The sequence below is a fragment of the Pseudopipra pipra genome, chromosome 6 (assembly GCF_036250125.1).
Source record: "Pseudopipra pipra isolate bDixPip1 chromosome 6, bDixPip1.hap1, whole genome shotgun sequence".
Classification (NCBI taxonomy): domain Eukaryota; kingdom Metazoa; phylum Chordata; class Aves; order Passeriformes; family Pipridae; genus Pseudopipra; species Pseudopipra pipra.
Genome location: NC_087554.1, coordinates 15,273,981 through 15,294,675, shown reverse-complemented (window position 1 = coordinate 15,294,675; position 20,695 = coordinate 15,273,981). Strand labels below are relative to the sequence as shown.

General features: G+C 40.4%; 1 protein-coding gene across 5 annotated transcripts; it reads left to right on the top strand.

Moving 5' to 3' along the window:
- Positions 1–6,772: 6,772 nt before the first annotated feature.
- Positions 6,773–20,555, top strand: UEVLD (UEV and lactate/malate dehyrogenase domains). Of its 5 annotated transcripts, none has more exons than XM_064657497.1 (12): positions 6,774–6,876; positions 8,525–8,609; positions 9,185–9,247; positions 9,977–10,140; positions 11,136–11,271; positions 12,624–12,745; positions 13,238–13,343; positions 15,183–15,353; positions 16,309–16,482; positions 17,093–17,177; positions 17,810–17,933; positions 19,219–20,555. In XM_064657497.1, exons 1-12 carry the CDS (start codon positions 6,835–6,837, stop codon positions 19,381–19,383), a joined length of 1,437 nt encoding a protein of 478 aa, XP_064513567.1. In that variant the 5' UTR covers positions 6,774–6,834; the 3' UTR covers positions 19,384–20,555. The 5 variants fall into 5 exon arrangements, with proteins under 5 accessions (XP_064513571.1, XP_064513567.1, XP_064513568.1 ...); XM_064657498.1 differs by lacking the exon at positions 6,774–6,876 and adding an exon at positions 6,979–7,177; XM_064657499.1 differs by lacking the exon at positions 6,774–6,876 and adding an exon at positions 7,302–7,326.
- The last annotated feature ends 140 nt before the right edge of the window (positions 20,556–20,695 follow it).

Below are 20,695 nucleotides of genomic sequence, written 5' to 3'. Positions count from 1 at the left end.
CTCATTGGTTTACTTTATGGGAGATTTATCAGAATTACTTTCTGTTCACCTAGAATTGTCCTAGGTGAATGCCAGCAAGAATGTATGAAAAATTAATGGAAGCACTTAAGCCTTCAGAAAAGATCTGAAAGTTACTGGTGTCTCTTGCAGCTTAGGCTATGACATAATTTGTATTCGGAAGTACATGTATTTTAGAATGATCATATACACAAGTGTGCCCATTGCCTTTAATCTTTTCCATCCTGCAGTTTCATAAGCAGCATCCTTCTTGGTTTCTCTTACTCCCATGGAAGGAATGTGAACTACCTTGGAGGCTGTCTCCTCTGGAAAGGTTTTCTGCTTTGACAGGGGGAAGTAAATGCAGTGACTGTTCTGATCAGCTGGTGCTGTGACCCACTTCCAAATGGATGAAAGGATACACATCAGTGAGCCCACCCGCCTTTTCTTTGAACAGCAGCATTTGCACAGTCCTGTGAATAAAAAAAAAATATTTAGCTGTATTGCAAATCAGTATTTAGTGTGTCCTTGTTTTGAAAGCATGAAATCTTACCTTCTTTGGAATTACCCTGTATGGAATTCCCTCGAGATTTTTCATGCATCTTAATAGCTGTAATCAGTCATTATCAGCCATTATTTCAAAGCAAATATGTTCTGTTCAGAGGGAGGGTGATTCTACATTGAGTTACTATCTTAATCCAGCCAGTAAAGCTACTTCTCTGGAAGCAAAAAAATATTTTACTTAGGTTTAAAAAAAGTAGTTACAGGTTTTCCTTGTTCGAGGGCAGCTTTTAGTTGCAATTTACTTGAAATAACATTTTAGTTCCACAAGACAGAACTACAGTGGAATCATCCCATAGATAGACTTTTCTTACCCCTAGAAATGCATATGGAAACACTTATGAGCCTGGTAATCCAAAAAGCCTTTGATATATCATGCTTAATGTACCCTGTGGAATTAAATTAAGGACAGAAGACATTCCTGAAGTAATGAAGCATGTTGCCAGTTTAGTCCTACCTTCTCTGTCCACAACGGATAGTTTTGTTTTTCCACACCACCTGGTGCTTAATTTGCTTTGGGGTTTTTTTGTTTGATTTTTTTTTTGTTTTGTTTGGGTTTTTTGGTGCAGTTCTTCATGGGAGTCCTGGGTTTTGCTTATATACTTTTCCCTGCATGAGCAAATTCATAGGATTTTTGTATGCTGGATGCAACTTCTGCCCAGTTTCTCAACCTTCCTCTGTTGATGCCATCGCTCATACTATGTATGTGAAAGTTGATGGCAATCAACAATTTAAAGAGAATCAACAATTTGAAGAGAATCAAGAGCTTCAGTAGGTTTTTTTATCATGTTGAAGGAATGGGCCTGATTATGACTTGAAAAAACACTTGAGTATAGTGGTCCAGGTTTTGTAGTATATTGGAATAACTATGAGAGCATACCTGTGCACACACTGAGTGCAAAAGCATGTTTGGGTACCTTACATGTACTTCTCAATGTATTTAACTTCTCTTGTGGACTTTTTCAGAAGAGGTAACTAGCTTTCTTGGATGATAGAGCTAAGGCTATATGATGTTTGTTGTTTGTCTGTCCTCAACTCCCTATCACGATGATTCAATAATTCTCTGTGCCAGCTTCTTCCAGCTCCTGTGTTGTGTGAATGCTTTGTGATCCCTCAACACATTCGGTATGGCATGAGGTTTGTCCAAAGAAGTGGGGTATGTGGAAGAGCACTACACCTGTCGATTAACCTGCTGCTCTTCAGCTGATGAAGAACACTGTTTATGGTTATTTTTGGACAGGAGAGGCACTAGTCTGAGCCAATCCACTTTATCTGGTTCATGATATATACAAGATGTACAGGAAGTCTGTTTCTGAGACCTCTGCAGTGGTGTCAGCTGTCACTGGAAATGAGGCACAGACAGGCACATCACATAAGGTGACTCTTCAGAGCTCTCGAAGAGTGACGTGCTGCTGTTACCACCCTCTTCCCCCACCCAAAGTGAGTGAGCCAGCAAACCCTTTATTAGCCTGCCTTCTGTTTGCCAGCTGTGTGTACAAAGGGAACTCGGTGATGGCAGTATATGGTGCGTGATGTGGCCTGGGGCTGTGAGGAGCCCTGTTTACAAGCTGCGTGAGAGATGCTGAAACTTGCAGGAAAATTTTAATTATATGTGGAAGCCTCTTTGCTGCCCTATGCAGTTGGCAGTGAGGTCTGAGGTACCTCATAGCTGCTGGTTTAAATCCAGCCTTGGTTGGTTTGTGCTTTCAAAGTGATAGTTATGGCGTATAAAATGGTCTCAGTGTAGTTCACACACACACAGCTGACTTACTGCTTGTTCAGAACAAAAGTGAACGCTGAGAAAAATAGTGCTCTAGGTCATGATATTTCCGGGGCTAAAGGCGGTTTTGGTTTTGTGTGAGAAACTTTACAGCCATACCAAAAATCCGCATTTGCTACAAATCTTAAAAATTCTGCGGCATCAGAGGACTGGTACAGGGAGGTATGTGGGGTAGCAAGGCTGTGTTCTGTGTGGGCAGATCATTAGCCTAGAGATTAGCTGGCATTAGGATCTGTTAATGAAATGCAGAGTTATTCATTGCAAATGACATGAAGAGAAAATTTTGAGTCAGAGGGCACAGACCCACCCAGCTCTGGATTTAAAGGAGAGTTTGAACAGTGAGTACTAAAAAATTTACATCTGTGGTTTGGGTATAAGCTTAGTCAAGGGTGACCTCTAAGCCTTGAACAGAAATGGTATCACCATGTGTTCTTGAGAAAGTAGTGGTAAATCACAGCCAAGGGGATGTGGTCACTGTTCTGCTTTCTATGACTATTTTGTTTATGTGTGCACACAGATTTTAAAAATGTTTCCAAACATCAAACCTGCTAGTAAGTGTAAATGTCTATCAGGTTTTCCTAATTTTTTTTACAATGAAATAGGGAGAAATTTGAAGTCTAAATGCTTGAGATTAAAAATTTAAAAGGAAAACTGTATTCTCAGAGATTAGTCTGTGCTAGGACCTTTGTGAAACAAAATGATCTCTTAAAAGGGTTTAGATAAATGTTCAAGCTGATCATTCTGTAACAGTGTAACATACGTTTTGCTAGCTCCAAAAAAGCATGTAGCCACAGGGTCTGTAGGAGGCTGAGGTGAAGGCAGCTGCCTTTGCATGTGTCCCAGACCAGCGCTCTCGAGGTCCCAGTAAAGCTTTATTTTACTGTTCCTTCTACCACAACACCCAGATTGCCCAGAATACTTCCCCTTGTTTACTGAGGGTCTCTGTCACAGTGCCCACCACCCTGGAGAGCGCAGTGTGCAAGGTTACACTGGTGGTAGTCCCTGAGACAAACTTCCATCCTCCCTTCCTCAGGGCTGGGGCCTCTCTGGGCAGGTGGAGTGAGGGACACAGCACCTGGGACGCTGCTGGCCTCGCACATACAGTGCAGAGTAGGGCTGGGGGCTTGGAGGTGTCGTGCCAGGTCATTGGTGCCCTTTCGTGCATCCTGCCTTGCAAACACTCTCCTGGAGGCACCAGCAGTTCTGCACAAATATGGGCCTCAAGGAAAGGACCAAGGAAAAGTGAGACCACCAGGAAGGAGGAAAGTTGGCCCTCACTGTATCACCTGTTCGCAGAGAGCCAGTCCGTGGCGAGTTTGGCATCCTACCCTATGTCTTGCCCATTTAGAGGTCCTCCTTCCCCCTCACCATGGAGTTCATAAAGCCCCACCTGTCACTTGCTAGGGGCTGAGCACCAGTCTGGCTATTTCCACCAGTCCCACTGCTGCTGCAGCCATGGGGCATTGTCCTCCTTAATGCCAAGCTATGGTTTCTGCTTCCAGATGGGCTTTCACAACCCCAGATACAAGATGCTGTTGTGAATTCAGGTAGCTGGGATTCTGCAGTGCAGGAAAGATCAATATGTAACAGTCCCAGCATCCTGCTGCAGGAAAAGGTAAGATCAGCCTATCTTCTCTGAACTGTCTGTCTATATCTCCCTTCTGAAACTCAGTTATATTGAATGTGGACAGCTGGCAGCTAAAGTATCTGCTCTAAATTATATATCTAATTCTGAGATGGAGAACATTGTGTCTTAAAAGTAATATTTTAAAATAATCAGATGCTGATTCACTGGGAAAGCTCAGAGGGGTGGAAAGCAGATTCTCAGTGTGTGTAAGTTGCTATAACCTCTGCTGAACTACAGCAACTTATTCTGGCAGAAAGCCTGTGCTCGAAAAAAGCATATCTCAAGTTCTGCCTTGTTAGTGGAGTATGCAGCAACAGCTTAAAATCTAAAAATAATTCTGTTAGGACTTCTGCTGATGGTATTGTGACCTTCTTTTGCATGAAACAGCTAACACTTTTACAGAGAGGCAGATTTATTTGGAACTTGCCTCACAGTACTTCTCCTTCAGTGCTACTCACAAAACAACATCCCGAAGGTAATGACTATCAGTTGTTTGCAGAACTTCATGACCGAAGACGTACTGTGCTTGCTGGGCAAACAATGTGCAGCACTTGCTGGAATCTGCAATGCCAATTCCTGAAGGACTGATCTTGAGCAGCCCAGTTTTGTGGCTTTCCTTTTTTTCTTTTCTTTTTGTGGCTCTGCTACTTTCCAAACTGAACACTGAAACTGCAACATTGTTCATTACATCACATACAACGATTCCAGCACAGAAACAGAATCAGTATCAGTAAACAATACATATGATGGAAAAGCTTGATAAAGGTTGTTCTACAACTAATTATTTACTGCTATGGCTGTACCAACAACCTGTGCTCTTGGTTAATATCTGCCTCAGGCCTCACATCAGTGAGGAAGAAAAAATTGTATGAGCTTTCTTGAGATCTTACTCCCTGTAGAAATGTGCTACTATCATTCTTGGTCTGTTCTGCTACAATCTGTCAGTTTTCTGTAGTTATAGGGACAGAACTGGCATTTCTCACCATTTACCTAGCTGAACCTACTGTGATTCCCTCTGATTCCCTCTTATGTGGCCCACTTTGCTAAAGGCAGTTTTCTGGTATTTCTGCTGTGTGGTAGGGAGGCTTAAAAAATAAGAGGTAGATTTACGTAGGGAAAGAAGTTCATGCTAGGTTTGTATTTACATACTTGTAACTCCATAAAGATACAAATAGGTTTTGATACTATCAACACAGAGGGAAGAAATTCCCACATCCCTATAATATCTATGCATGGTCTTATTTACAGAGATTACTTCTCTGTTATTGTGCACAGCCAGATTTCAAATTTGTGTTAACTTATTGAGAGAAGAAATACAAAGGGGAGGAAGACAGTAGCTGAGAACTGCCTGGAGCCATCACATGCTAGAAGAGACCTGCTGGAGGAACATCTGTATTTCCCATAGGGGCTCTGTCATGTTTTCCTGCAGATTTCATTTTCCTAATGCAGGAAGTGGCAGGCATTCTCATGGATGCGCACCTGACAAGGAGTTGCCTCAGGAGTAGCATGCGGGGAACCTGCAAAACTTCTGTTCTGTATTGGCATGCCCTTGCCTGTTGTCGTAAAGAATGTGTCTAAGTGGGCTCCTGGAGAGATTATTTTTTTTCCACTGGAATTTCCACGCCATTATTTATACACAGAAATTCAGAACTAGTAGCTTTCCAAGTATGCCCCCCCATTACGATTGGTTAGTAATTTCCATAAAAGTTATGTAACCCCAGCTAACTTCTACACATGCTCAGGGGAAAGGTCTTCACCTTAGCAGGGGTCTTTCTGACCTCTAGGTGTGATTTTTAGTATTATAGTGAAAATAGTTCAGCTATAGGATACATGAACCTTGAGTATTTTGCCAAGTTAGCAAGGCATACATACACCAACATCTTGATTTACTACATCCTTAAAGCTTGTTAGTTCCAGAATGTCCTTGATTAAGGGGTGCTAACTGCTATGTTCTCACCTTGAGTACTGTGTGCAGTTTTGAGCACCACAATATAAAAAAGACATTAAGCTATTAGAGAGTGTCCAAAGAAGGGCCAAGGGCCGTGAGGATGGTGTAGGGTCTGGAGGGGAAGCCTTATGAGGAGGAGATGAGGTCACTTGGTCTGTTCAGCCTGGAGGAGGCTGAGGGTCTTTGTGGTCTTCAATATCCTCATGAGGGGGAGTGGAGGGGCAGGTACTGATCTCTTCACTCTCGTGACCAGTGACAGGACTGGAGGAAATGGCATAAAGCTGAGTGAGGTTTAGGTTGGATATCAGGAAAAGGTTCCTTAGGTTGGTCGCTGGAACAGGTTTCCAGGGGGAGTGGTCATAGCACCAAGCCTGTCTGAGTTTGAGAAGCATTTGGACAGTGCTTCCAGGCACACGGTGTGATTCTTAGGGTGTCCTGTGCAGGGCCAGGAGTTGGACTTGATGATCCTGATGGGTTCCTTCCATCTCAGGATATTCTATGATTCTATAAACAACATGCTGATTTACTGCATCCTTAAAGCTTGGTAGTTCCTAGATGTCCTTGTCTAGGGGACGCTGGGTGCTGCCTGCTCCTACACTAAGTCTCCTTTCTTGCTGATTAGGCTTGAAAGTATGCAAACATCTTACATGAAGAAATATCCTGATTTCAGATAATCTCCACCTATTCCACATTTTGCAACACCATGGCGGCTGGAAATGGCACTCAGCCCGGAGCTCTTTGCCACGGTCGCGTACTGAAGCGTTCACGTGCGTCGGAAGGAGAATTAAAATGACGGTTTTGTTTGTCTTTTTTTCCCGTTTCCCCGGACGAACCGAACCGCTGCCGCGCCCGGGACCATCCCGCCTCCCTGAGGGGCGGCGGGTGCCGCGCAGGGGCCGCCGGGACGCGGCGCGCGCCGCCATGGCGGTGGCGGAGGAGGCGCTGAGGCGGCAGCTGGGGAAGGTGCGCGCGTGGCAGGCGAGGGGAGGGGGCGCGCGGGGGACCCCGCGCTGAGGGGGGGGGAAGGAAGGAATGAGGGCGGCGGGAATGGAAAGGTCCTGCAGGTCCAAAACGGCCGCTGGGAGAGAAGGGAGGAGGTTTCGTGGTGGTGGCTGGTGAAGGACTCCCGTCCCGTCCCGTCCCGTCCCTGCCCTGTCCGCAGCCGAGCTTTAAGTTGCGCGTGAATTTATTCCCGTGACTCGGGACGTGCCTCCCGGCTGCAACCTTACTGTTCACTCGGAGTTATCAATCCACCGGGGAATTGGTAACTTTTTTTTTCTTTCCTTTTCTTTTTTTTTTTTTTTTTTTTTTTTTTGGCGGCGTTCCCTGCGTTAGCACCTCCGCTCCCTGGGAACACAGGCGTGTTGTTGTAGCATCCCTCTGAGCGTTTTAATTTCCATGTGAGAAACTGAGGTGGGCGTATTTAAATTTTGGGCATGCCGGATAATTTCAGGTGCGGAATGAGCGAGGTCTGTGTCCGACTCGCCTCATAAATCCTCTGATCTTTAGAATAGGACAAACTATTTGATAGGAATAATGCCTCGTTTTGCATTACGAATAGAAGGGGTCCAGCTGGGGAAAGATGGCTTTGGTTTCACAACCAGATGAATCAACGCTTCCAAAAATGTGTTAAATCTAAGTTGTGCAGACATTCCTAATTTGGGCAAATTTGTTTTAATTTTTTTTCTTGCCTGACTTTGCAGTATCCTGTAAGACTGAGTGGGGAGAAGCTGACTAAAAGGTGTTTCTTTTCAGCAGCTCTGTGTTTTCTTGTACAAAATGGAAAATATCCCCATAGCTATAGCATTGCTGGTGGGGTACAAGACTGAAGACAAATTTGGTTTAAGCTACTACTGTGTGATAAGTATTCCAGGGCAGAGAGAAGCTCTTTAAGCCACTGTCAGGCTGCAGTTGTGTTTGCTTAGGCAAGGGTTCCAAAACAACTCCAGGTTTCCTAAATGAGAAGCAGAGGCCTTAATCTAGGAAATGGAAAATATTCTTCATAACTCTGGGATGTGGGAGGATGCAAATCTCTTGGAAGTCCAGGTATTGGTCTGGCTGGGGACAGTCTCAAGCAGCAGTGATTCATCTTCTCACCTCTCAAAGACAGCATAAAAATGGAAAAAAATCCCAGAGGCTAATCACTTACACATTTAGTATGTGTGTGGCAATCAACATCTTATGAAACTCTTCTAAAATATGTGCAGGTGGATCTGAGTTTTACTGTGTCAGCAATAAAATAATCTCCTTTTTCTAAGAGGTTTATGTTTTTATATTGTTTTTAGTTATTGTGTGCAGAGGAGACTAAACTTTACTAAACCTCTGCTCACACAGCTGTGAATGGAAAGAAATGGTGTGTAAGGAGTAATGTTCAGAATTTGAGTTCTTATGCAGCAACAGCAGACCTGCGCTACCTTTAAAGCCTTTTTGTAATCAATTCTTTTTGATAATATATTTCACATCAAAACTACTTATAATACCACAAGTAATTATTACATTCCCCTTCTTGTGTTTCTGCCTTGTCTCATATCCTTTTTGCTATCTCTGGTAAAGAAAGAAGCCTTTGAAATGAAACTTTTTTTTCCTGATTTTTTTTTCTCCCCCTTCCCAGTATAAGTTCAGAGACCTGACCATAGAAGAGCTGAAGAATGTTAGCAAGACATACCCAAACTTCACGTTCTCCATGAACACATACAGTAAGAAGTGATACAATTACTTTGAACTAATTGTGGGGATTCTTACTTGCCATAGATTCAGACTGTGTATAACAGAATCTAAGTAGTGTGAATATCTTTCAGTTGTGTTCCTGTCTTTACTTTGACTCTATATAAAAACTATAAAAACCTCAATGACTTATTCACTTCATTTTATTTCAGCTTGTCAGTAATTATAGAATATTGATGTTTTAAAATCTTTATATGTAACACCATTTTCCCCATTTTTCACGATTGTATTGAAAGCATTTTGTTATTTGTATCTTATAGAGTGTACTTCCAGCATCCCTCAGCCTGACTGAAAATTCCTGCAACATCAGAATTACCCAGGACAAGGGATTTTCAGACTAATGATGCAATTTTCATTAAGATTCCATTAAGGAAATACTGAAAAGGGGAGGTGGGACCTTTGTAGCATTCTAGTCTTGGCTCTTTCAGGGGCAGTGTGGTTGATTTCTAAAGAAAAATCGGTGTGGTATATTGGTAGTTGTGGATGGGACTACCATCACAGACTTGAAAGCATTTATTATTTTTTAAAATCACATTTTTAATTTCAGCCTTCAAGGATGGATCCCAGAAGGACCTCCTGAATTTCAGTGGTACTGTTCCAGTGAAATATGGTAAGATAAATCAAATTTTCTTGCCAGTTATGAATCTAATTGTGAAATGTGTTGGGTGCTGCCTCTTAGCAGTAGTGCAGCTTCTTTAAAGAGGGCTAGAAAGCATTTTGCATGAATTGGCAGAAGCCACTTCTGCAAAAACAGGTGCAGATGCAAAAACAGATGCCGAAATTAAAAATTATTAATTATATAGGTAAATTAACTATTAAAAAGTCATGTAGTTTGAGACCGTGTAGGCAAACTCTTTGGTTCTAATGGAGGTTGTGTGAACTCTATATATACAAGCCCTATGCTTGTATAGGCAGTGTCCAAAAATAACCAGTAGGTAATTTTTTATTTTTAACTTGAAGCCTTTGGTAAAGCTCTTAATAGCTGCCTCTTTGCACTAGTTGTTAAGTCCTAAAATAAATATGAAATGGTACCTTTAAGTGATTTCTTTGCTGGGAAAAGAGGACACGTTGGCTGATAAGAGGACCTTGGGAAGCAAAACAACCACAGAGCTTTATATTAAGAAAGACATGATCAGTAGCACTTCAAGTCGATCCAGACAAGTCTGTGTTTGTTAACTAGCCTAAGTAACAGAAATACTCTGTGTGATTCTGGAAAGCGATCTCTCAGGCTTTTTCAGTTTGTTATTATTTAGTGTAAATCACATCACACACATGACTGGCTTTTAGTGCCTCTTCCCAATGCAGAAGTTACTAATGGCTTTTGTTTTGTGTTGAACAGGTAATTCCTATAACATACCTATTCAGCTGTGGATTCTGGATTCTCATCCCTTTGCTCCCCCCATTTGCTTCTTGAAGCCAACTGCAAACATGGGCATTTCAGTGGGAAAGCATGTTGATGCTCATGGCAGGATTTATCTGCCCTACCTGCAGAACTGGAGCCATGTAAGAGATGGAGTGACTGACGGGGGGAAGTACTTGGGAATAATGCATGGTATCATATTGAGATCCGTGGAGTGAGTAGGGTTCAGGGCTTTTTGTTTTCTGCATTCTTTTTTGTTAATTTTAAATATGCAATAGTTATGCAAAGAGAAGCAGAATGTTATGTCTCTTGAAATTACAGCTTTCAGGCAGTTCGAAGCAATTGTAAAGGAAGTTGTAAGTGATTTGAAGGAAAGTTATTTTAAGCTGAAGAAAAGGGACCCAGTTTGTTCCAAAGCAGTTTAAGCCTCATGATACTTTGTTGCTGTTAATAGTGAGTCATAGTACTAGACCAGTTGAGTATCCCTAGGAAAGTTCAGTGGAAGGTTCTACCTTCTGGGCATGTCTCTGTTGGCAGAGCTCTGAAACAGCACAGAGATTCTAGAGCCAATGCTGTTGCAAAATGATTCTGTACACTGTGTTAAATTACTCACTTAAATAGGACTGCCAGGCCAGTAAAAATGATTTAATGTATTCCAGCTTTCTGAAATGGATGGACTATATTTTCCTTTATTGAAATAGACATTCCTATGAGAACTTTTACTGACTTCACTGTGTATTTTGCCTGAAGAAGGGCTGAATTGCAAGAACTCTGGACAGCAATGCTCATCTGAGAAGACTGAACTATCTTTCCTTTAGCTAGGATTTGTCCCTTTTATGATACTGGATGTGGCTATATCAAAGGTTTCCATATGTTCATGGATGCCTTCAAAAATTAGTTGCACTGCTAATTTCAATTTTAGAATTCCTTTTTGTTAAATTCCTTTTACTCCATACTTCTGTTTGGAAAGTATCTTCAAAAAGTGATGCTTTTCTTTCCCTTAAATGTTCGTGTAAATATTAAGGGTGTCAATATTTATGATTTGATTAAACTGTGTATAACTATGGGAGTTCACAGCTGGTATCACTATATGAAATAGCTAGTCAGCTATTTTGTCTTTTGTATTGCTATATTTCAGCCTAAATCGACTGTCATTGGATTAATCAAGGAAATGATTGCAAAGTTTGAGGAAGAGCTCCCTTTGTATTCACTGTCATCCTCTGATGCAGCCAGGCAATCAGAACTTCTGTCCTACATTGCAAAGATTACAGAAGGTGTGGATGTTTTCATGAACTTGTTTCTAATGTTCTTTGATATATTCATTTATTGTTATTACTTGATATCACAAAGAACACTACACAGTTTTAATATCTGAATTTTTGGTGATTGCCTGTCCACAGTGTTTTGTGTTTTCTCTGTGTAGTCAAAAGCATCTCTTTGAACAGAGAGCTGAGATTCTCTTTATTTAGTAAGCAGCTCGTTTTGGATGTTTGCATTTAAGCCTACTGAAAACTACTGTAGACTCGATACTACTAATTTTTTGGAAATCACTGCAGGAAAACTCAGTCTGAGATTTTATGGAAGGGAGCTGCGATTTTATTCTGAACAAGTTGATTTTACCCAATCCTAGTTATGCGTTGTCTCAGATCTCACTCACTCACACTCTCACACTCAGTCACAAGCCCTGAGACCCAGCTGACCCCAGTCACTGCTGTGCAGCACTGAGAACAAGGAACGCTGGCTGTGGAGTTCACTTCATGTGTCTTGAGTTCTCCTTGTTCAGTGCTGACAAGCTGATTTTGGACTTGTCTTTTATACCCTTCAGGAGTGGATGCAATTTGGCATTTTGCCTCATTGCTTTATCTCACCCATTTTAAGTCTTGGGCAAAATTCCTGAATTTCACAGTTCCCAGGTTTTCCGTACGTGAGTGTTTTATGGCTCCAGTCCTTTTACTCTTCACCCTGATACATTTTCTTCAGGTCAGTCTTTTCTTCTTCCTTTATTTAGTGCAGTCACGGATGGTGATCTGTGGCAGCTTGTGCAAACCTTTCCCTTTAACCCTTTTCTGCTGTTTCTTCTGGTAATTGTGTACACAAACTGCTTGTGAGCTCAAACGTGGTGTGCACATGATACACATTTCTAGACAATCAATCTTAAATGTTTCTGTTACAAATCTCTCTGCATTATACTCAGAATGAGAATCACTGTGTTGCCAGTAGCATTGGCTAAGCAACCTCAGGTTCTTGTGTTTTAATCAAATTCCATTTTGCATGTCTTTTCAAAATATGATATCTTTTACAAATTTTTTGACCATGATATGTATTCACATGGGTAACAGTAGCAAAGGGAGCGTTGTTTGTGTGATATTAGTGTCTAGCTTCTTGCTATTGTTGCTCATATGTTTCTACTTAGTGAAAAAACATTCCTATCTAAAGAGGAGTATTTGTGTTTTACAACCTTGGAGGTTGTGATGAATTTTCTGCAATCAGACTTGACCACTGTTTTAAAAAGGTTTGTGTAATTTGATTTAACTCTGGCACAACCATGATCCTTTATGAAGCAGCAATACTTGTATTAACACAGTGTGGATTAGCACCTAAATTTGTGATTTTCTTTTACTTGTAGGAGAGACTGACATGAAATCAAGGAGTAAAATTGGAGGCAAAAATGAAGGATGTTTTAATAAAATTACTGTTGTTGGAGCTGGAGATCTTGGCATTGCATGTGTGCTAGCAATTGCAGCAAAGGTACATAATTATAAAATAGTATAAAAGTAGCAAACCTGATTAATAGAGAGGCTTCCAGTCTAGTTCTTAGTGTCTGACACTAAAAATACCTCAGCAGTTTTAACAGCTCTGTCACTGTTTAAGTCATTTGCCTCTTTAGTTAACTTACAGACATGCAGAAGTGTTAATTTCTGCCCTGCTTTCTCAGTCAGCTTTTTTTTTAAGTCAAAGGATTGAATATTGAATTCACTTACTTTGAAAATCCTTACTTAGAGGGTTCTTGCCTGAGTGGTGGCCTCTTACAATTGGGATCTCGTAGTCCCCTGAAAAAGGAGTGTCTTTCTAAACTAAATTCTTTTTCTTGTGAATTGGCTGTAATCTTGATCAGTAATTTTGTTTGGTTTGTGCACAGTGCAACAAACACTGGAATTGGAGGAATTTTGGTTTTTATTCCTTACTCCAACAAGTTTCAGTTTGTTTTCTTGTTGATCTGTGTTATTTTTATTCATACAGGGTGTTGCAGACAAGGTGATTCTTTTGGATCTTTCTGAAGGTGCAGCAAAAGGAGGGACCATGGACTTGGAGATCTTTGCTCTGCCAAATGTGGAGATCAGCAGAGGTATTGGATGTTGTTTCTGGAATGGGAGCAAGTGCTGTACTGTGTGTGCTTGTGCTTGTTTTAATGAGAGCAGGACACTTGGGGAGACAGAGAGGCATACAGGCTGTCATTTGTAAAAGATGTATTCTTTTCATAGCTTCTTGCTTTCCTCTGTCTCTTCAGAGTAAAATTGGAAAGGAAGGTTCAGCAAAGCTTGAAAGCTTTTATTTCAGGCTTTTTCCATTGTTTATAGAGGTTGAGGTATGTTAGTCTGTACTTCCAGGATAAGAGGCTAATCCTGAGATTGGACTCGTGCAGAAATACATAGAAGCCAAGCTGATACTTCAGTGTCAGAAGCAGAGAGAGGGAAAGAAGAGGGAAAAATATATGTATGTTAGGGAATTGGAGAGACCTGTGAGACCGGTGTTAAAAAGGCTGATAAACAAAGGAATTTTTCAAAGTTCTGCTTTTCTAAATTGATGTTCATTAAACATGCCAATAGTTAGTTCTTAATCAGTATCACTGCATATTCAAACAATGAGTTCTTAAAAATCTTGTCCTCAGTTAGCTGTGAGTGCAATTCAACAGAGTCGATGCCATGTCTCTGTAATTAGTGATGATGGTCACAGTCTTTGGTCTGGGTTGCAGAGCTTGGGGCAGTGCAACTAGGAAGCTCTTCCACAGAGGAAGCTGAAACTGAAATGAGCGACTTCCCCATTCTTCCCTGCTTGTGTGTCATGTTTGCATGTTCCTTGCACCCTCTGCAAGAGGAAATGAGGGGCTTTCTTGTGCTTCTGTTGTAATTTATCTTACTTTTGGGACAGGGACTTGTTCTGGTTCCACCAGGCGTCTTTGTTGCTTATTCTGCAGCTGGCATTGCCTGCTGTACATTCTTTGATCTTATCTTGCAGGTTTTACTGCTAGCACACTTTTTTCCTGAACCCTGGTTGTGCAACTGTATCACAAATCTGTCTGTGCCTTTGTGGTTGCCTATTATATGTTTACATTTAGCTGTGGTACAAAAAGCTTGTCTGTTGTTGCTGGCTGTGCTCTTAGTAGTGTTACAGTATTACAAAATGCTTGTACACTGTCACCTGTTATTTTAGTATGCTTATATCTAGGTTTAGGGCAAGCTGGTATTAATTATATCCTACTTAGTATGCTTCCAGTTTGTCAGTGCATTAGGCCTCTGCTTTGGCTTCAGCTGGTTCCAGAAGTGGTGCAACAGTCAAATCACCTTGTTGCCGTGCCCAAGCTGATCACCTGTGTGGTACTCAGATATTTAAAGTTACCTGCTCAAGGCAGCTTTGACTTACAAATTCCTGCAGCAAACATGGTTGCGTGTTTCCTTGGGCTAATAAATACATGGGTTTTTACTGGAGTTAATAAACAGACTTGAAGTGCTTTTTATGATTGTCTACATGTCCTTGAGTGAGGTATAAGATTAAAAATTAGGAGTAAAATCTTTCCCCTTCTTTAACAATTGGAATAAAAGTGAAGGAGAATTTTCAGAGATGTATTTTTTTTCCTCTCTTGCCAAGAAAACTTGGAAAAGTTTATCTGTCAACACTATCTAGATTTTTTTCTGGTCCCTACTGTGTAACCTTGGACAAATTGCAGTCTGCCCTCTGTGTTTGGCAATTGTAAAACAGGAAAGTAGTTCTATGGGAGAGCAGTGTCTTACAGGTGCTGTGGAAGTGCCCCAAATTCCACACTGGGGAAACTGGGAGGGACAGGAGGTGAAGAATCCCTAATTAAGCTGGATGCTGCAGTTTAGCCTTTAGAATGGCTCTTCGTGTTGCATCCAAGACTCAATAGAATGACATAAATTTTAAAAACCTCTTTTCTTTGTATTTTCAGATTTTTCTGCTTCTGCTGATTCAAAAGTTGTGGTAGTTACAGTTAATTCTCTGGGTAATGCTCAGACTTACCTCGATGTCATACAAAGCAATGTGGATTTGTTCAAAGGAATTATTCCAGCAATAGCACACTACAATCAGAATGCTGTTCTCCTTGTTGCTTCTCATCCAGGTATGTTGGTACTTTGCAAAATGTTCTGTCCCTTACATGGCCTTTTCTTTGGCCTGTTTTAAAAATATGTTACTGCTGAATACACCCACATAGTCAGAACTTCTTACCACTCTGAAAGATGTTTTCCTTTTCAGCTTTGAGCAGGACACTGTCTTTGAGGGTTTTTTCTTTACTGTTACCAAGATAAAAGAAAATAGTATACTTTGTTTTGTATAAAAGGTATGTATATCAGTATGTTTCTGTATGTAATTTTGACCTGACTGTGTCTACAAGATTCACATCCATTGGCTGTTGTCTTGTCAGTTGTGATTTTTATGTACACATTTCCCCTCTGCAGGAAGGACAGATGCATGTGTGTTATGTGCCATATGATCACACTCACAGGCTACTAATATACAAAGTATAGTGTTCATAGTAAATATTGCAGCTATATTTTGGTGAAAGGTTTAAATCTGTTGGGTCAGGGATACTGTGAACTAAGACAAAGCAAGATCACTACTTAAAAGGGAAAGAAGTAAGTGTGAGGCTCTGTCCTGTAAATGCATTGAAGACAGCCCTTGTGTATATTTCTCAAATGACTCTTACCTTCCTACCATTTTTGAGCTGTGGAGATGGAGCAGAGAGTGCTTGCCAAATGAAAATAAATTAAACACTGGCTGAATTAAATGTACAAGCCTGTGAGATTTTTGGTATAGGGAAGTGTGGTGACTTATTCTGAAGTTTCACTTGATTTCTCTGAAAACTTTACTTGGGCTGTGAATTTTTTTCACCTCCTCCCCACCTGACTTGGTATTTTAGGTTGAAATAAACTACCAGTATGTTCTTACATGCTTATGCATTTTCTAAAGTAAACAACTTGGTCCAGAGTTTTTTGTAATTGTGATTCAGAGTTTGCAGTTGTGTTGAATTGTGTGAGTGGTCCTTCATTGGCAACATCCTTTCCTTTCACATTTAGTTGAAGTAATGACATATGTGGCGTGGAAGCTGAGCTCGTTTCCCAAAAGCAGAGTGATTGGAGTAGGTGCCAATCTTGACTCGGAGAGATTTCAGTACGTACTGACAAACCTTTTGAAAGCAGAGGTGCTGGCAAAAGATGCCTGGGTTATTGGTGAACAAGGGGAAGACAAAGGTAAAGTGATACTTTCTTATAACTATGAGCAGATGATGTCCTGGCAATGCTTAAGTAATTGAATATTGAAAGAATAATTGAGAAAAATAATGAAGGTAATAAGAAAAGTAATGAGTGGTAGATTTTCATAATGGTTCTAAGTAAGACAGTTTTTGTGTGTACCAAAGTCAGTAGACCTGGAGTGATAGCAGAAGTATTTGACATTTGTCACAGTAAAAAAACCAAAAATTACAAACCCACAAAAAAACCCCAACCAACCTCATCCTGGTTTTCTTTTTGGCTTTAACAATATAGTAAGAATACAGGTTAGAGGTACTGAAAGAGGAAGGAAATGTGGTATAATATATGGCAGGTTACTGCTACTGTAACAATTATTACACATTACTTCAGTCATCTTTAAGGAAGTGTCTCTGGCAAGGTGCTACTATAGAGTTTATTTCATCACTCCAGGGAACATTAAAAAGTTGTCATCTACATTTGGGTTGTTGTGGAGGAAGGAAAGTTTGGAAAGCCTGAATTTTTCTTTTTATTTTTCTTCTCCTCACCTTATCTGGTACCTATGTTAGTCACTGTTTAGATATGCATTTAAGCTTTGATTTTTTCTATTTAGTATCATCGTGGACCAGTCATAATTTAGCTGCAAATCAAACGGAAGGAACGGCTGCTCGTAACTCAAGGCAAAAGGTGGCCAACAGGTAACGCCATTGTAACCCTTTCCTTTTCTTCATGTTCAGGTACTTGATGTTTGCAGAGTTTCTCCTTTTTCTCTTTATGAATTGGGTGAACTTTGCTCTAAAATGTTCCTACATTGAGTTTATAGCAGATTGTAGGTCGTGTTGTCATTCTCCTTTGGTCAGTGTGTATGGTCACTGTTTTTCTGAAGTTCTTAATAACGTTGTGCCTGTGGCAATCTAAGGAGAAGACACCAGAATATCAGAGGCTGCCAGTTCGGCTGTGTGTTAAAGAAAAAATAATAGACAAGCCTTCTGACACACTTTTCTCAGAGCTTGTGTTGGAAGCATTTGCTTCAAAGCAAAGCACAGCTTTGGGTGAATTTACCTGGTTCCATTAGCTACTTATTAGTTACACCTCTTGACAGAAAAGAGAATTGTTACTACTGCGGGTAAAAAGTATTGTAAAGAAATTTTTTTAAGCAATTCTTTATTCCGTTCTGTTGTTTTCCAAAACAGAGAATCATATACTTTTATAGTATACTATACCCGATATGGTGCACTTAATCTGTCTTCTGGGTTTTACAAATAAACCAAAATAGGAATAATTAAAATCTAAACATCACGTTTTTCTTCTTTTCCTGGTTTATATGTAGAGCTATGGAAGTTCTGAAGGGAAAAGGTCAGAGATCTTGGTCTGTTGGGCTCTCAGTTGCTGATTTGACTGACAGCATTCTGAAAGATAGAAGAAAGGTTCATTCTATATCCACTCTGGCAAAGGTAAATGTGTTATTAATATCTTTTGGTTGGCAGTGTAATTATATTATTTATACTGGATATGACCATTAATTTTAGCAGACAGGCATGTCTGAAGCAATGCCGCTGCTGTTGCTTTCTTCCAACCACAGCTTTCAAATATAGTCCAAAAATGAGTAAAAGTCAATTAATGCTTTAATCTGAAACCAATATTAAAAGTGGATTATTCTCCCAAAAATACATGTCCAAAAGGGAAATACATTCAAGGTTGCTGACCAGCACCCCTGCAATAGCTGGATTTGGCAAATGAAAAGAAATGTGTGAATTGCAGTTCCTGAGTGTTTAGTATTGAATGTAGATTTTTTTAGAGGCTGAAAGAGTTCAGTATCTTTTATGAAAGTACAAAATGCATTTCTGCCATTATTTTATTTGACCAGGTTTGAAACAGCTGCCTTTTTACTCCTTGATACTTTAATTAGAGGCAAAAGTTATGAAGCTTTAGTTAACTTAAAATTATAGACTGAACTTGGTTTAAAGCTTATCCCGAGAGGCTTCATTGAAGCATTAAGTCACTTCGTATGATGAGAAAACCCATGTAGAAACATGTACTTGTCCCTTCAAATGAGAACCTTCAAAAGGGTGATTTGCATGTCCCAGTGCAGGGAAGCTGCTGCTTATTCTTTCGAGTACAAACACGTACCTAATTTCATCCTTATGTTTCAAATAAAGTTTTTAATAGTTTATGAACTAAATTCAGATACAGAGGGGTGACAAGTCTTTTACATTCTGTAGTTACTCTCCAGTTTAAAATTTCCCATACAGATCCTAAAAATAAATGCAGTCTACAGTGTAAACTTGAATTATAGGGATATAAGGTGGATGAATTCTCTCACAAAGTAAATATGGGATCAGTATTTGAAAAATGTTCCCCAGATAGCTCTCTTTGGCTATATTTTTTACTTTATTTTCATCAGTCTTAAAAGAACTAATGATACCGTACTATCAAGTGTCCCTGCTTGTTCTACCTAAGGAATGGGTGTTAATAGTATAAACTTTGCCTGTGTTATAGAGGTATGATATATCTATATTGGAAAACTCCTCCAAGTGTGGCATGGTTCACAAATTTTTATCTGCACCATAATCTTTTCCAGTTTCTATACAGTAACCCACTGCAGAGTATGTAAAATAACTGGAATTTGACCCATCCAAACGCCATATGATGGAATATCCTTGCTTAATTAAAATAATCAATGCTTCAGATGGCATGTACAAGTAACCGTGTGACAGTGTTCTTTGTGTGTTGTTTCAGGGATGTTGCAATATAAACAGTGAAGTGTTCTTAAGTCTCCCATGTATTCTTGGAACCAAGGGAGTGCTGGAAATGGTCAAACTGGAAGAAGACCCACTGGTGCAAGAGAAACTGCAAAGCAGTGCAGGGTCGATTCATGACCTTCAGCAGCAGCTGAAGCTGTAAGGAAGCACAAGGGAGGCCTCCGTGTCTGCTGACACAAGTCAGAGATTTGCAAGGCAGAAGAGGTTGCTTCATATATATGGATTTCTATATAAAACAGGAAGTTTTGTTATTTTACTTTCCCAAAGTGCTTTCTCAGTTTTGGTTTAAATTATGTAATACCGCTCTGTACGGTAATGTCTTCTTTGAAAAGTGCACTTTTGGTAGCCAGAATGGGGAGGGTAATATGCAAGAATGTGTTACCTGAATTCAGGTGACATTCTCCTCTGGTTTTTGGTTGCTGATTATAGCCTGATTCTTGGGTTAATCTTAGCTCTTTGCACCTCATTCCATAGCTCCATCTTTCATGGCTATCGCTGATGCTCTTATGTCAATGAACTGCTAATTACCTCCTACTAATCCTGCTAAGGGGAGCACAGTGTTAGCAATACCCTTCAGAGCTGAAGTATTGCATATGGATTTGTGTGGCATGCTTAATGCTGTCGGGAATATTCTGGTCATGACTTGTTTTGCTTTTATTTCGTAAAGACATTCAGAGCACTAAGGCATCCACAGTTCTCAGTACACACTGCAACAGGTGCTCTTCCTGAATGGGATTCAAATAAAGGATAAAATCCAGCAGTTAAGGAATGCAGAAGTATCTGTGCATTCAGACCTCGCTCCAAAGCCAGCTGAGGGCAGTGAGCTTTACATCAGGCTGAGGAACAAACAGCTGCTTGAGAAGGCAACAGAACCTGTAACCCACCTCCTTAGAGGCCAAGGGTGGGATGAAAAAGCTGGATGTGCGTTTTTAGATAAGTCAAAAAGCAGATGTTTTTTGAGATTTTTGGGGGGTTCTAACTTCTTGATTTGCTGTACTGTAAAAGACTGTATTCATCCTGGTTGTACCTCAGCATCACATTGCAGGCAGAGGAGATGTGGGCTCCACTCCTGCTGTGTGCAGCTTAGGAATGTCATTCCATGTTTATGCTTTGAGGGGAGTCTGGTTTTAATGAATGTATATGAAGTATTGATGAAGCTTTCTAAGCAAAAGTAGGGTCTGTGGCAGAGCCAAAGATCTGTTCCTTTGTGCCTTCTGCTTTTATCTCACAAAGAACCAGACTTGCAAGGAGTTCTGGGTGTATATTGATCTCAGAACTGAGATAAAAATAGAAAAAATCCTTCAGTGATTCAGACTTTTTTTTTGTGGAAAACTCAAATTTCCTTTATCGTGGTGGTCAGTGGTGGGACAAAATTAGTGATGGCTGCAAGTAACCAAATTTGCTGCTGTATTTTTAAAAACCACGGAACGCAATGGCTGCACTTTTCTGGGTTG